We start from the raw sequence: 15,247 nt of genomic DNA, 5'->3' as shown, positions 1-15,247 counted from the left end.
CGCTCCATCTTTGTGGTTTCTTGCAAAAATGTTCAAAATGTTGAACCCATTGTGAGATGTTGAACCCATCTAATAATGAGGAAAATTCAGACAAATCCAGACGGTGGCATATTCTATGAAACAACTGGCCTGGATGCTTCAAAATGTTAATGTCATGAAAGATTAAAAACATCAGAGAGTGTTCTGGATCAGAGGAGACTAAAGAGACCAAGCGCGAAGCATGGTCCTTGATTAGAAACTAGATTAAAGGGCGCCTGGGTGGCTCAGTCAGTCAGTTAAGCATTTACCTTCAGCTCAGGTCACGATCCTTGGGTCCTGGGATGGAGCCCTGAGTCAGCTCCCGCTTCTCCCTCTGCCTGCTACTCCCCCTGCTTGTGCTCTCTCTCTCTCTCAAATAAATAAAACCTTAAAAAAAAGAAACTAGATTTAAAAAATAGCTTTAAAGAGCATTGATTATTGGGGCTACGAGGAAAATTTGAATATGAACCATGTATTATATAATATTGTATTAAGGTCAAATTTCTTGGGCGTGAGAATGATACTGTGGAAAAATGTCCTTTTTCTTAAGAAATCAATGCTGGGGCGCCTGGGTGGCTCAGCTGGTTAAGCGACTGCCTTCGGCTCAGGTCATGATCCTGGAGTCCCGGGATCGAGTCCCGCATCGGGCTTCCTGCTCAGCAGGGAGTCTGCTTCTCCCTCTGACCCTCTTCCCTCTCGTGCTTTCTATCTCTCATTCTCTCTCTCTCTCAAATAAATAAATAAAATCTTTAAAAAAAAAAAGAAATCAATGCTGAAGAGTTTAGGGGCAAAGTATTTTAAGGTCTGAAACTGTCAAGCAGTTCAGAGGGAAAAAACAGCAAGTATCACAAAATGTTAAAAATCGGTGAATTATCTAGATGTTTGTTTTACTATTCTTTCAACTCTTCTGTGGGTTTGAAATTTTTCAAAACCAGAAGTTGGAGAATTTTTTTTAATCTAGAAAGTGTGGCTTCAGCTGACCTGTAAACACCACCACTTTGAGTAAAATAAAATTGATTTTGAAAGTACATACAGGGAAGCGCCCTCCATGATCTTTTCAGCCTTTAGAGCCTTTAAAGGCCTTAATCCCACCCAGGTGTAAGGGGAGTGGGGAGGAGGGGTAGTAAGAGGTTTACAAAAAAACAAGTATGGGCAGTGTTTGCTGGGAGCTGGGTGAGTAATTAAAATGTGTTCCAAGAGCTCAGAGGGATGAAAAATCACTTCTGGTTGGGGTGTTCAGAGAAGACTTCATAAAGAATTGGCACTTATGGGTGCCTGGGTGGCTCAGTTGGTTAAGCGACTGCCTTCGGCTCAGGTCATGATCCTGGAGTCCCGGGATCGAGTCCCACATCGGGCTCCCTGCTCAGCGGGGAGTCTGCTCCTCCCTCTGACCCTCTTCCCTCTCGTGCTCTCTATCTCTCATTCTCTCTCTCTCAAATAAATAAATAAAATCTTTAAAAAAAAAAAAAAAGAATTGGCACTTATTTCTGGACCTGAAGACCAAAAGAGAACAATCACTTCTTCATCCCAGCCCATGGGAGCTGAGTGAGGAGACGGGCCTATCTGTGGCCAGATCTTCCCATTTGGAAATCTGGATTTTAATGTGAAATCTCTTATTGTAAAAATGATGACAACGTTAAAAGTTTTGGAAAACACGTCGCAAGGCAAATAAAATGGTCGGCTATCTCATCAGTGGTCAACTTTCCTAACTGTCTCCTTTTCTATGTTTGAATAAAAACCCGAACAAGGTCCATACACGGCATCGATATGCCTTTGAAAAGCTCTTTTAATCTACAGATAACGTGAAGTTTAGCATTCATTTGTTCATTCCATAGGCGGAGTCACTCAAACTGGTAGGTACCTGAGAGGGAAGGAGCCCCGCCCTCCATTGATTCTATGCTGATTATTAGACATCAGGGCCCCGCCTTAGAGATTTCCTTGGGACTAGGGCAGCTCCCTAAGGAGCCCCCATGACACTGTATATTTCTCAGAAAAATATTGGAACTAAAGGCTGTCGTCAGCTTGGGTAGAGTGAGTCTGTTCTGGAGCCAACCCAGACTCAGCTGGAAAGGAACCCAGGCGGCTCCTCTCCTCCTGTGTTTGGAAGGCGTATGTTCCCCAGTGAGCAAAAAAGAACTGGAATCCTGCTCACTTTTTTCCCCACTTGGTTATTTTTTCCCCTTAAACCTGACACCAGCAGGAAGAACATTCAGAAACCACAGGCACAATAGGTCTAGGATTTATCACATTTTTTTTTTCTCTCAAATGGTGACGTTTTTAAAAGTGGAATTCACGTGTGTTACAAACACTCGGTGGACTGACCGAGTCTAACAAATTTGCATAGAAACTGCCACCACCACAGCACGGTACTGTGATTTTAAAGCTCCACAGCCATGAGATGGCTCTCCTCTCCATCCCTGAACTACCTGTCAGATTCATCCATAAGGCACACAGTGGAAGCAGGGATCCGGTTTTGAGTTCCTTGGCATCTCATTTCTGACTCTTACCTCCCATCTGTTACAGCTTGGCCGTGACACCGAGGGGATGGTCGGGGGGAGAGTAAGGTTTCATTCTGGACTCATCTCTTGCCAAATCTACTCACATTTTCCTTTCTTTCCTCAAATCTGCACTTTTCTTCCCTCCTAAGTTACAGGCTTACCTCAGGCTCTGGTCATTTCTCAAAGCTTTCCCAGCTCTGGAATTCCCACCTCAGCAGCACCCTCCCCCGACCCATGCCATGACCCTTCACAGCCATCCCCCCCATCCCCCTTTCTCTTTGCCTGGAGAACCAGGGTGGCCTTGCTCTCCGTACCCTCTCCTTTCTCCTTCTTAGGGAGTCCCCGGCCCTTCCTGGGGTGGTCTGGAGGGCTGATTGATCATCATGGCCTGAGCTCACCAGGGTGGGGGCAGTGAGCTTCCGGGGACAGGAAGAAGAGGCCACCACCGCCAGTTTGGAGGGAAATTCAGACAAACCTCAGAGGGGAAAGCGTGTGGTGGCAGTGGTGGCCCTCTGCTTGGAGCAGGAGGTGAGTCTTGGACACTTAGGGTAGATAGTAAGAGCTGTCATTTATCCCATGCCTACCCAACGGCAGGCGCAGTGCTGAAGGCTTTGCATGGATCCCTTCACATAATCCTCACTGTAATTTTGAGATAGCTTCTGTTCTCATCCTCATTTTACAGATGAAGAACGGCACGGGGACGTTGACTAACCCGCCTATCCATGGTTAGTGCAGCCAGCAAGGCTCAGAGCCAGGACTCAAGCCCACGTACGTCTAGTAAGCCTTCTGCTGTGTCTCCCAGTTTACTAGGTGATGATCTCCAATCCACTCTTAACTCCTAACCCATGTCTTCTGCTTGGTCATTGATCCAGTCCCCCCACTCAGGCACCTGAGCCTTTTCAAAGCTGCACTTTCCATAGTTGGCAGTCTTCCTACAACTACATCTTCCAACCCAAGTGTCTGTAGCTGTCTCTTAAGCCTTTAATAGAATTGACGCAGGGCGCCTGGGCAGCAGAGTTGGTTAGGCCTCTGACTCTTGGTTTCAGGTCAGGTTGTGATCTCGGGATCCTGTGATCAAGCCCCGCCCCTGTCAGGTGTCAGCCTCCGTGCCCAGCACGCAGAGCCTGCTTAAGTTTCTCTCTCCCTCTCCCTCTGCCCCTCCCTGCCACAGGCTCTCTCTCTCTAAAATAAATAAATCATTAAAAAATTTTGACTCAAGCTCTTGAATAAGAAACCATTGTATATGGGTGTTTAATATAGGTCTTGCAGTGGAAATCAATAGGAATCTTAAACAGCGTTCCTCTAGAAAGGCTCAGCAGAGTCAATAAATGAATGCTGAGTACTCAGGACTGGATTCAAAATGCACGTGTTAAAAAAAATGCACGTGTAAAGGGAAAGGTGCCCCATCTATTGTAGTCTATCCTGCAATGAATGTTGGTTGAATGAATGAGAGCGAGTACTAAAAGCCTCTACAGTACTGGAGGAAGAAAGGAAAATATTTTGAATGGCCACCAGGGGGTTGAAAAGGTCTAGACTTAAAATTATTAAAGGGCAAGAAAATGTCCTCATTTTTTCCCCCTTAACTTCAAATAAAGTAGAGCAAACATGGGCTGGGCCTTCTCATTCTAAATATGGGCCTGTAATATAAAGGAAGCTTCAGAGGATGCCAAAAAGCATAAAATATCAAGGAATGTCCTTTACAGGCACTTCGGAATTTCTAATAGAGCTAAAATCGGTGAAATCCAGATGGGAGAAAAATGAGAAAAAAGAGGAGTTGGGATAGTTTGTTAAAACGCAGATTGCTGAGCCTCATTCCCAGAGTTTCTGATTCTTTAAGTGTTATTAGTTGTATAACATATACCTCTAAGGGAATACACCAAATAACGTCCAGTGTGATGTCAAGTACACCTGAGTACTTAATGTTATTTCACTTTGATGATGATAAATCTGAAAAATTCTAATACAGACCTAGTGTCTCCTAGTTCCTGATACTTAACCTTTTTTTTTTTTTAGACTGAGGGCAGGCAGATGCTTTGCCCTAGAGTGCATTGAAAGCCAAGGTATTGTCATGGCAACGCCTGGAAGTGTCACACAGGGGAGAGCATCACAGTGGAGGGAGGGGCACCACACACAGGGAGGCGTGGCCGGGATGCCGGAGGGCATTTTGTACCACGGCTCCCTATGCCAGTCTCTGATACAACACACAGCACCCTCGGTTTTCCTTCTCTTCCCCTCCACCCCACAGCACAGTGCACGCACATATGCACCTACATTTTAAAAGGAGCTGGTTGGATGACGGAGGGGAGAAACATCCAGGTCACACACAGCAAGTGAAATGCAAAAGAAACTCCTCTCTTGGAGAGAGAGACTGACAGAGAAACAGACATTTCCCAGGGAACTCTGGTCAGATTTAGGGTAGATCCTGTCCGTTTACCCACTACACTCAGCCCCTAGTTTATCATGCAGTGAGCTCATGCCTCTGAAGCAGAGGGAATGGTTTGTTGCTTTGGGTTTGATCTAGAAGTTTGAAATGTGGATAGAAGGAATCTCATCCATATTTATATATTACACTTCATTAATCATGAAGTTTTATCTGGGACTGCATACTGTTCTAAAAACTCCTTAGGTCAGGGCGCCTGCGTGGCTCAGTCGTTAAGTGTCTGCCTTCGGCTCAGGTCATGGTCCTGGGGTCCTGGGATCGAGCCCCGCATCGGGCTCCCGGCTCGGTGGGAAGCCTGCTTCTCCCTCTGCCACTCCCCCTGCTTGTGTTCCCTCTCTCGCTGTCTCTCTCTCTCTGTCAAGTAAATAAATAAAATCTTAAAAAAATAAAAAATAAATTAAAAAAAATAAAAACTCCTTAGGCCTTTAAGACTTTGAGACTCAGGGCACCTGGCTGGCCCAGTCTGTAGAGCATGTGACTCTCAATCTCAGAGTTGTGAGTTCAAGCCTCACTTTGGGGGTAGAGTTTACTTAAAAAAGAATTAATAAAACCATCGTCAGTTTTTGCCAGTCGGTTAAGTGTCCGACTCTTGATTTCGGCTCGGGTCATGATCTCAGGGTCGTGAGATCAAGCCCCGTGTTGGGCTCCTCACTGGGTGTGGAACCTGTTTAAGATTCTCTCTCTCCCTCTCCCCCTCCTCTCTCTCCCTCTCTAAAAAAAAATTCCATCCTTATTCTGGCTCTTCTTTTGTTTTTTTTTTTAAGATTTTATTTATTTATTTGACAGAGAGAGAGAGAGACAGTGAGAGAGAGAACACAGCAGGGGGAGTGGGAGAGGGAGAAGCAGGCTTCCCGCTGAGCAGGGAGCCCGACGCGGGGCTCGATCCCAGGACCCTGGGACCAGGGCCTGAGCCGAAGGCAGACGCTTAACGACTGAGCCACCCAGGCGCCCCTATTCTGGCTCTTCTTAAGAATGTCCCTTTGCAGGAGTCAGGGCGGCGGGGCGGGGAGGGTAGGGGCTGGCTCTCCCAGTCTCGAGCATGCAACTCTTGATCTTGGGGATATGGGCTCGAGCCCAACATTGGGTGTGGAAATTACTTAAAAATAAAAATAATCTTTAAAAAAATTTCCCTTTGCAAAACTCAATTGTTTGTCAATGGGCTGATACAGTGGTAGTGGAAAGCCTACACTGTAAAGCCCCTTTTTTTTTAAGATTTTATTTATTTATTTCAGAGAGAGAGAATGAGAGATAGAGAGCACGAGAGGGAAGAGGGTCAGAGGGAGAAGCAGACTCCCCGCTGAGCAGGGAGCCCGATGCGGGACTCGATCCCGGGACTCCGGGATCATGACCCAAGCCGAAGGCAGTCGCTTAACCAACTGAGCCACCCAGGCGCCAAGCCCATTGTTTCTTGAGGGCCAACTTGCAGATCTATTTAGAGAATATGTACTTTCAGAAAGAAAAAAAAAAAAAAAAAACGGGCCTGAGAGTACAAGGGAAACTTGTGTGCACACTCCTCAGGCCACGTGGGTCTAGCAGAATGCACACTTGGCCAGCCAAGAGCCCAGGCAAGTTTCACCAATGGGTTCTCATCCATGTGTGCGGCTGGGGTGAAGGACTCAGCAACACAGAGCAAAACTCAGGGTCAGAGTTGCCCAACAGCCAGCCCCTCAAGGCCCGAGGAGTGTTTTCAGAGAAGACTCTCGGGGTGGATGAGGCGGAGAAGAGAAAGCGCAGGTTATCTCTGAGGCCAATGGGTAAACAGACCATCGTTCTCTGCTCTCATGAAAGACACACACCCTTGATTTTGCTTTTCTGTAGTTTCTAGATATTACTGTCGAGACAGCCACAGAAGGTAAGAACTGGGGACGACCGGCAAGGCCACGGAGTTTAGTCCTTCACTTCGACTCCAGCCCCCATAGCTGGAACCCTAGCTAATGCTCCCTTCCCTGCGCACACGTGAAAGGCTGTCCAGATAATCTTTTGGAAGAAAAAAAAGATGAGAATTGCTGATCTGGTGCTGGGAACCATTATGTAATCCAGCTGGAATTTGCCCCATATCCTCCCAATGAAACAGAAAAGGGACACGGGAGGGAAAGAGACTGAGATACAGCTACGCTGGCAAAGGCGTGCTTAAAAGGATGTTGAGCCACCAGGATTTTTGTGAGGGGTCCAGTGAGTTGGGCCCTGTCTGCTGTGCTGGACTCAATTCTCATTACTTCCTCCCGGGAACTCTTCTCTGCAGCAGCAGAACCAGGCAAACACCTTGATTCTTGGGCGCCTCTTCACTCTCCCCCCACCTCGCAGAGGTACGATTCAGATTCAGGATAATCTGATTCCAGAGTTCTCGAGCTTTCCAGAGGTAGGAGGAGTCAGAGCAAGAGAGAGCCCCTAAAAACAGTGCCTGGCAGCCTATGCCAAGGGCAAAAGGGGTAGCAACATCGAATCACTCTTTGAGTCTGGGAGTGGGCATGGGAATGGGGGAGATGGCCAAGCACCCGCGAAGCCTGAGAGGCTTCCCGGAAGAAGTCGCTCTTACAACCAAGGCTGTATAAATGGTTGCTACTTATTGGATGGTAAATTCTTACATGTGGTATCCTCAGAACTCTGCACGGTGTTCTGTAGAGGGTTTGTGCTGTTATTGATGGTATTTATTATCATGCCTGGGGGTGATTAATTCAACTGAAACATACCCAGGAGGAACTAACTAGTTCTTTCTCTGGGAGGAGGAGGGTATGTGCCAAATCCTGGTTCCTTCTGGATGTGTGTATCCCGGGATACTGTAGCTGAGCCTGACTTCAGAAGGAAGGTGTGAGAAATACAGCACTGATTTCAATTTTAGTTTTGTAGAAATATTTGGGAAGCCTGCTTGGTGGTGTTTTCATGATTAAAAATGACCCAGTGCGTGAGCTTGACAGGAACATGGGCCACAGCAGGCCTGACATATGCTTTTTCCCATCTCCATATGTTTCATTTATATCTTAATCCACAGCCTGCTGGTAAGATAGCACTTTGGGGACCACTGTCAGTTGGTCTCATGCTATTTTCCTAGCCTATGGTATTCACACATCCTCCACTAGGAGCTGGAATTTGGCCCTGGGCCTGTGGAATTGCCATAGGGCTGACTGCAGGGAAAAGAATATTCGAAATGTGAAATGAATTTGTTCAAATGTGAGTCAGGGATGTGTTCAGTCTGTTTATAGAAGGAGGAAATGACATTTGAAGAAAATTGGTTCTGGGAGAAATGCTGTCATTATATAAGCTTTCAAAATTTAGTAACCGACTGGCTAGGAGAGTAACAGATTGGCTAACTTGTGAAGTACCCAAACATGCCCTTTACCCATTACGGTGTGGTGGCCTGGTTCCCAGTCCTGCCACTTAAAGACTATTCGACCCTGAGTCTAAGTTTCTGCATCTGTAAAATGAGAATAATAACAGTTGCTTAAAATGTTTTGTTGACAGGGCGCCTGGGTGGCTCAGTTGGGTAAGTGTCTGCCTTCGGCTCCGGTCATGATCCTGGGGTCCTGGGATCGAGCCCGCATTGGGCTCCCTGCTCAACGAGGAGTCTGTTTCTCCCTCTCTCTCTGACCGTCGCCCCCCACTTGTGCTCTCTCAAATAAATAAAAAAAATCTTTTAGAAAACCTGTTTTGTTGATAGAAAGGATCAGGTGCAGTTCTCAGTACGAGCTCAATATAAAATAGCAGTAGTAACAATAGCTAACATTTTGGAGGCACGTATCACGTGCCAGGCCTGAGTTACATGCTTTTTTCACATTGTCTCACTTATTGTTGACAATTAGGTTACAAGACCAATAGAATTACCCCCTAAAATGCCCAATACCATCAGTAATGACAAAACAGCACACAACTCAGATTGGAATAGATTAATTCCACACTCTCTAATCCTGCCTATTCGCCCCCACACCTTCCGATACCGAGTTTTCACTTGTGGCTGGAGGGCTGGAGATGTTTCACAAAGCAGTAGGATAATAAAGACAGGAGACCAAGAGAACAAGCATTTTGGAGCTCAAATGCTGGAAGAGGGTTTTGCAGTCAGAGACAAGAGGTGGTCAGGTTTTCACAAAAAGAATAACTGTGTGCAACTAACAAAGAGGCTTGTTTGGGGGGAAACAAACATGGGAATCATTCACACACTTGAAATCTTGTAATAAACCAGAAGAGTCACTACCCTTTGCTTCACTGCTCCTCACCCTCCCTCCTTCTCTGCTTTCCTCAGCTGTAGGGGAGGGGAGGCCTTTTTCAGAAGGGAACAAGGTCCGGTCTATTCCCTTGAGGTGGCTTGCAGTCACAGACCCCATCCCCCACCCTCAGGTACATCTCCTCGTGGGGAAGGCACAAGGAAAGAGCAGATAGAGCCCAAACATGTAGTTTGCAGCCACTAGGATGCTGGCACTCCCCTCATTTCTTCCCAATGGACATGGTCTTATTAGATCTTGCAAGAACAGTTCTCTTAAGAGAAAGGCAAAGAGGGAAGCACACGGGCCTTGAAGAACCTCAGGTCTGTTGGGGGTTAAGCCAGGTCACATGACTAAACACACCCCTCCGCCCATCCCAGAAGGACAGCTTGCACTTGCAGGACAGACACATGGTGTCTCTTTCATGACAAGATTATTTTAATACTAACTGAAACCAAAGCAGGTTCAAATTTCCCTTTGGCCTTGGGGATGTCACAGCACAGAATTTCAACATTTTTCACTTACACTGTCGCTGCATTGTTCCAAATTTTTTCTGAGTACATTTCCCCCTCCCCCCCAATCTCTGCCAATTCTCTGGGTGTGGGAGAAAGGAAGCGCTTTCAGTCTGGTCTCCAAAAGTCGTGGAAATATGAATGACAGTAATACGATATTTGGAATTGTGTATTGTTTTAAAATAGGAAAGTCAGTTATATTTTTCTCCGGTGGCCATACTTTTCAAAACAACAAGTTAAGGAACACTTTGGGGTGAGCATTCTGAGCTGGGATTCCTCAGAAGCACCAGAGAGAGAAAAACTTAAATGATGGCTTATTTGATAGCTCAAAGGCACTCGATTTTGAGAGCTTGAGATTTAAACCTTAGTCAGCTTCCTCTATTTTACAAAGGAAACAATTTAGAGGGAGCGACTTGTCCAAGGTCACATGGCTAGCAAATGGCAGAGTCATATGTTTTAAAGTCCCATTTTCAAAACTGTGTTATACACAATCCAATCCCAGCAGGGGGCCTTTTTGTGTGTGTGGAAATTGACAAGATGATTAGTTGCCATGAATATTAAATGAGATAATGTCTGTAAAGCGGGGAGCATAGTAGCTGCACAAAACTGAATGAACCTGTTCTAGGCACTACACATTTTCCTTCCTTTATATTCACGTCCACATATATTTTAGGTTTACATGGTTGTAATGTTTGTGTCTCTACCACATTGTGATCTCCTTTTTTCACTTAACACAGCCCGCATACTTACGATTTTGATGTCTGAAGAATGTTCCATCTGGTCGGTAGACTCCACTTTTTTTAGACACTTTACCATTATTGAACATTTGGGTTGTTTTCAGTTTTTCACCATTATAAATAGTGGGACTTGGAACAATCTTACATAGCTTACCGCCCTCCCACCCCTGTACCCCTTTTGGGGTTGTTTCCTTGGAATATGTTCTCAAAAATGGAATGAGACAGAGAAAGAGCTCTCAAACCAGATTGCTCTCCAGAGAAATACTACCAGTTTACTGTGTTTGTGTGTCACCAGTCACGGGTGGCTATATTATTGCAAAAAAAAAAAAAAAAAGTGGTTTAACTGTTCTGTCTAGGCATAGAAAAGGAACTTGGGGATTCTTGCCTGAAACTTCCTTTCCCACCCCCCCCCACCCCACCCCTGTACCCTTGGCAGTAATCATGCTTTCCTGGCCTTTTTCTGACTTCCTCCCCCTGCTCAGGGTCTTGGAGCAGAAGTGACGGTGCTAATACAGAACAGGATGAACAGTTTCTGTACTAAAATCTAACAAAAGCCTTACATGGAGTGTGACTATCCCAAGGGCTTCACCAAATCAAATGCTGGAGATTCACTTGTGAATTTCCATCACAAACAAAATGGCGATTTGGGTTTTGAAGAAAAGCCTGCCATTTCAGAAAGAAAAATCTAACTGTGGCTCTATGTATCTGTGGGCTTGAATTCAAACATTCAGCCCACTGGGCTTGGGGGGTGCCTGTTCTGACTTCTGTCACTTACAAATTGTCACTGATTTAATAACAGTAAGTTACATTTTTGAGTGTCAAGGCCCTTTGCCTCCATGCAGCATCTCATTTAATCCTCACAACCATCCTTGGAGTGAACACTATTATCATCCCCATTTTATGGATGAGGAAATACGAATTTAGAAAGATGATTTAACTTGCCCAGAGTCACACAGCTAGGAACTGCCTGAGCTGTGATATGAACTCAGGTCTGTTGGACTCCAAGACCTTCGTGCTTCCTCTTGTCTTGCCTCTCCCACTCTCATTTAAGATATGGTGACTTATCTGCCACGTTGACTCCAGTGTTGTTTCAAGGATCAAATGAGACCAGAATCCCCAAGTGCTTTGTAAAGGGTAGACTAAACATCGTACAGATGGGTAGGCATTTTGTCAGTGTCAGCCCATTATTATCACTTGGATTTAAGTTAGCTGAGGTGACTCTATAGGATTCTACACCAGGCCACATCACTTAGCAGGGCCCTAGGCTTTCTGGAGAGACCTGGTGGTTTCTATCCTAAGAATAATTTCTGTGAAGTGGGTCCCTGATTAGAGTTAGCCGATGTTCCCCTATGATGGGGCTCTACAGAGGAAGATGAAACTCACCTGAATTGATGTTCTTGTTCTTGATGGCTTTTTCCATGTTTCAGAAAGAGTTCAATGAACTAGACAGGACATGGTACTCAGAGATTCATTTTCTGAGCAAGCTGGGCTCTCTACCGCAGGTCTTATTGTTGTGGGCGAGTGATGATGTTAAGGGATAATAATGGAAGGAGCCTCTGTCTCTCACTTGTTTTCCTAAGGAAGAGACCTGGAGTTAGACACATTTCACCTTCATACCGAATCAGAGACTGCTGGGAGACTTTTAGCTTTGAAAGAGGCCTTGAATATCCTCTCCTCATTCCTGATTTCCTGAGGATGGCTTTACTGCTTTTGTTAAAAAATGCACGTGTACGTAGTATGTTGTATCAGACTCTGTCACGTGCCTCTCTGTCCCTTACTCACATGGTCTCTAACTCTTTTTTTTTTTTTTTTATTTCCTGAAGTCATCTCTACCCCCAGTGTGTGGCTTCAAAACTCATAACCCCGAGATCGAAAGTCGCATGCTTCACTAACTGAGCCAGACAGGTGCCCCTGGTCCCCTGGTCTCTAATTCTTGTAAAATCCTAGGAAGTGGATACTGTCATTATGGCCTTATTACAGATGAGGAACTCCAGGCCCAGATAGGTTAACTAATCTGCCTCAATGCGCACAGTTGCTAAATGAAACCTTTGGGCATATTTACCTCCCCAAAGAAGGAAAGTGGAAGAGACTGGGATGCAGAGTTAAGAGACTGGAGCTCTTCCCACTCTGCCACTTTATCCACCCGTATGATGTTGGCCAGAGCCGTTTCATCCTCTGCAAGGTGAAGCTTCCTACTCCGTTCTGGCTTTGGTTCTTTTATGGCTTCCCCCCCCCCCCGAAACCTGTATCATTTACAACTACTAGTTGTTCAGGAAAATAAAAATAGAAATAGAAACAAACAGTATGGCGATGCTCCCAAATCAAACATGAGATGATAGAGATCCTCATACTAGTGACAATAGACCCTTTTTCTCTTTGGCAAAGCTAAGTGTTGCTGCCACCTAGTGAGGAAAAGGAGCATGGCCTCCGGGCAAGGTCTGGTCCTTCTGTGGTGGCCTAGGGAAAAACTAGCAGAAATCATTCAATTGACCAGATGATTTATGGGATTTCACAGTTAAACCTTATGTTGTTTCTGCAAGCCCATCTCTCCCTCTATCTAAAATGAGGTTAGGAGACGGGCGCCTGGGTGGCTCAGTCACCACCAACTCTTGATTTCGGCTCAGGTTATGATCTTGGGGTCCTGTGATGGAGCCCCGCTAGCAGCTGCGTGCGGGGCATGGATCCTGTTTAAGATTCTCTCTCCCGGGCGCCTGGGTGGCTCAGTTGGTTAAGCGACTGCCTTCGGCTCAGGTCATGATCCTGGAGTCCCGGGATCCAGTCCCACATCGGGCTTCCTGCTCGGCAGGGAGTCAGCCTCTCCCTCTGACCCTCTTCCCTCTCGTGCTTTCTATCTCTCATTCTCTCTCTCTCTCTCAAATAAATAAATAAAATCTTTAAAAAAAAAAAAAGATTCTCTCTCCCTCTCCCTCTGCTCCTTCTCAGTCTCTCTCTCAAAAAAGATTAGCTTTAAAAACAAATAAATAAAGTGAGGTTAGGAGAAGAGCTTCTCTGGGTGGTATTATTAAGTACAAGTGACCCATCTCTGGCCTCCTTCAAATGTGCCTATACTGTTTCCCATATCCCCCTCCCACCTGTAATCCTAGAACCCTAGGTCTGAGCAGGAAAGAACCATCCTCAGAGAATTTCTAGGGCAACCCATTTCATAGTACAGAGAACGAGTGTTTTGGACCGAGGTCACACAGGTAGTTAACGTAGGCAGCGGTGACAGTAGACTGGTCCCAGAATTCCGGAAGGTGGTCTGATAAAATCCACCCAAAATGGATGAGATTAAATTATTTGCAAAATCACCTTCCCAAGAGAATAGCTCCCAGGCCTGGAGCAAGGTTTGGAGATGTAATCAATGATATTTACATATTTAAAGAAAGCCTGAGTAGTTCCGGTGGGGAAGAGAGGGTGGTCAGGCCGGAAACCCCTACCCCCGCCAGGAGCCTTCGCTTACCCGAGCTTTAAGCTCAACGGGGTGCTCGGTGCTGAAGGAAGTGCTCCCCGGGACTCCCTGAGGCCCCCAGCCCAGGAATCTCAATTTCCGGAGAGACATTTCCCACCCTTGGGGGCGTGCCCAGGGCCCCAAGTGTAATCTTAGCTTTCCCCTCTGCCTCCCGGAAAGAGTTCTCAGAAGCGAGAACGAAAGCAATGGTTCTTGCAGGCTAACCTGCCGCTGCTAGAATGTATTTTAAGCAGTCAAAAGTTTTTAGTGCGATTGTAATGAATCACTTGCAGCAAACTCACGGTGCCCAGTTGAGGGGATTTAAAGTTCTTTGCACAATCAACAATCTTTAATAAGAAGACTAAAATGGCTGACGTCACCAAGGGCATCATCCATTGTGAGTCAGGGGCGTTGCATTGTCTGCCATTTACATCTGACAACAGCCCAATGAGGTAATAATTGTTATGATCCTCATTTTAAGCTGAGGCTGAGAGCAGCGTACCCAGAGCCCCAGCAGCTCCCCTTGACGTGCTCAGTCCTTGATCACTACCCTGTACCTCCTCCTCCTTGCCAGCTCGGCCTCCCGGATGCGCGAGGACGGGAAGCAGGAGATGCGCGTGTGCACTCTGGCTAGCGGACACGCACATTTCCAACTCGCGGAGAGGAGGCTGTCCTCGCCAGCCCACCCGCCCCGGACCCCACCCGAGACGAGTGCCAGGGTACTCTGGTGATACAGCCTCCCCTTGGGGAACTGATCCACCGGTTTGGTAGGCTAGTTGCCTGTAGGGGGAGAGATTACCTCGGGAAAACATTTTCCCTAATTTACAACAAATGTTTGCTGGGCGCGGGCGGAGGGGGAGACAGACTGTAGGAGGACAGGTGACTAATTAAGGGGAAGAATTTTTGATTATCTGTTGTTTCAGTTTATCGGAGCAATTGCTTCTCTCTCTTAACGTGGATAATTAAGAATTGACTGCGTAGTTAAGTGATTCAAACCTTCCTGGCTCACATAAAATTCTCTTCGGTAATAAACAAGCACGCACAGAATTATTCGCTGAAAGGGACTGACTTCCTTCCAGTGTTTGTTGTCAGATATAATCCTGTCCTCCTCCCACTAAATTATCAATTAGGTGAAGAGCTTCCTTAAACAAGAACATCTATCTATCATCCATCTCTCTATTACATATACACATATACACATCTCTGTAATTTGATAATTTGTTCTGTTGTACATCTCTCGCCCCACCTCTCCCCACACTTTTGACTTTTGTTGGTTCCTTGGGCTCAGGATACATACTAAGGCTTAGATAACGTTTTATGCTGTCTCTCTGTAGTTTTTCTAAGGCTGAGAATAATAAAGGGCATTTGGAAAATGTGAACAGGAAACAGTTGAACACAAGC

General features: G+C 46.0%; 1 protein-coding gene across 1 annotated transcript in view; it reads left to right on the top strand.

The window, feature by feature from the left end:
* Positions 1-6,493: 6,493 nt before the first annotated feature.
* Positions 6,494-15,247, top strand: part of ADGRG4 (adhesion G protein-coupled receptor G4) — a 126,471-nt gene continuing 117,717 nt past the window's right edge. Inside the window, 2 exon segments of the mRNA XM_035725739.1 lie at positions 6,494-6,690; positions 14,421-14,565. Coding sequence (XP_035581632.1) covers positions 6,494-6,690; positions 14,421-14,565 — 342 coding nt within the window.

The sequence above is a fragment of the Zalophus californianus genome, chromosome X (genome assembly GCF_009762305.2).
Source record: "Zalophus californianus isolate mZalCal1 chromosome X, mZalCal1.pri.v2, whole genome shotgun sequence".
In the NCBI taxonomy this organism is placed as follows: domain Eukaryota; kingdom Metazoa; phylum Chordata; class Mammalia; order Carnivora; family Otariidae; genus Zalophus; species Zalophus californianus.
The sequence above is the reverse complement of the archived record's forward strand: the minus strand, read 5'-3'. Positions and strand labels throughout refer to the sequence as shown.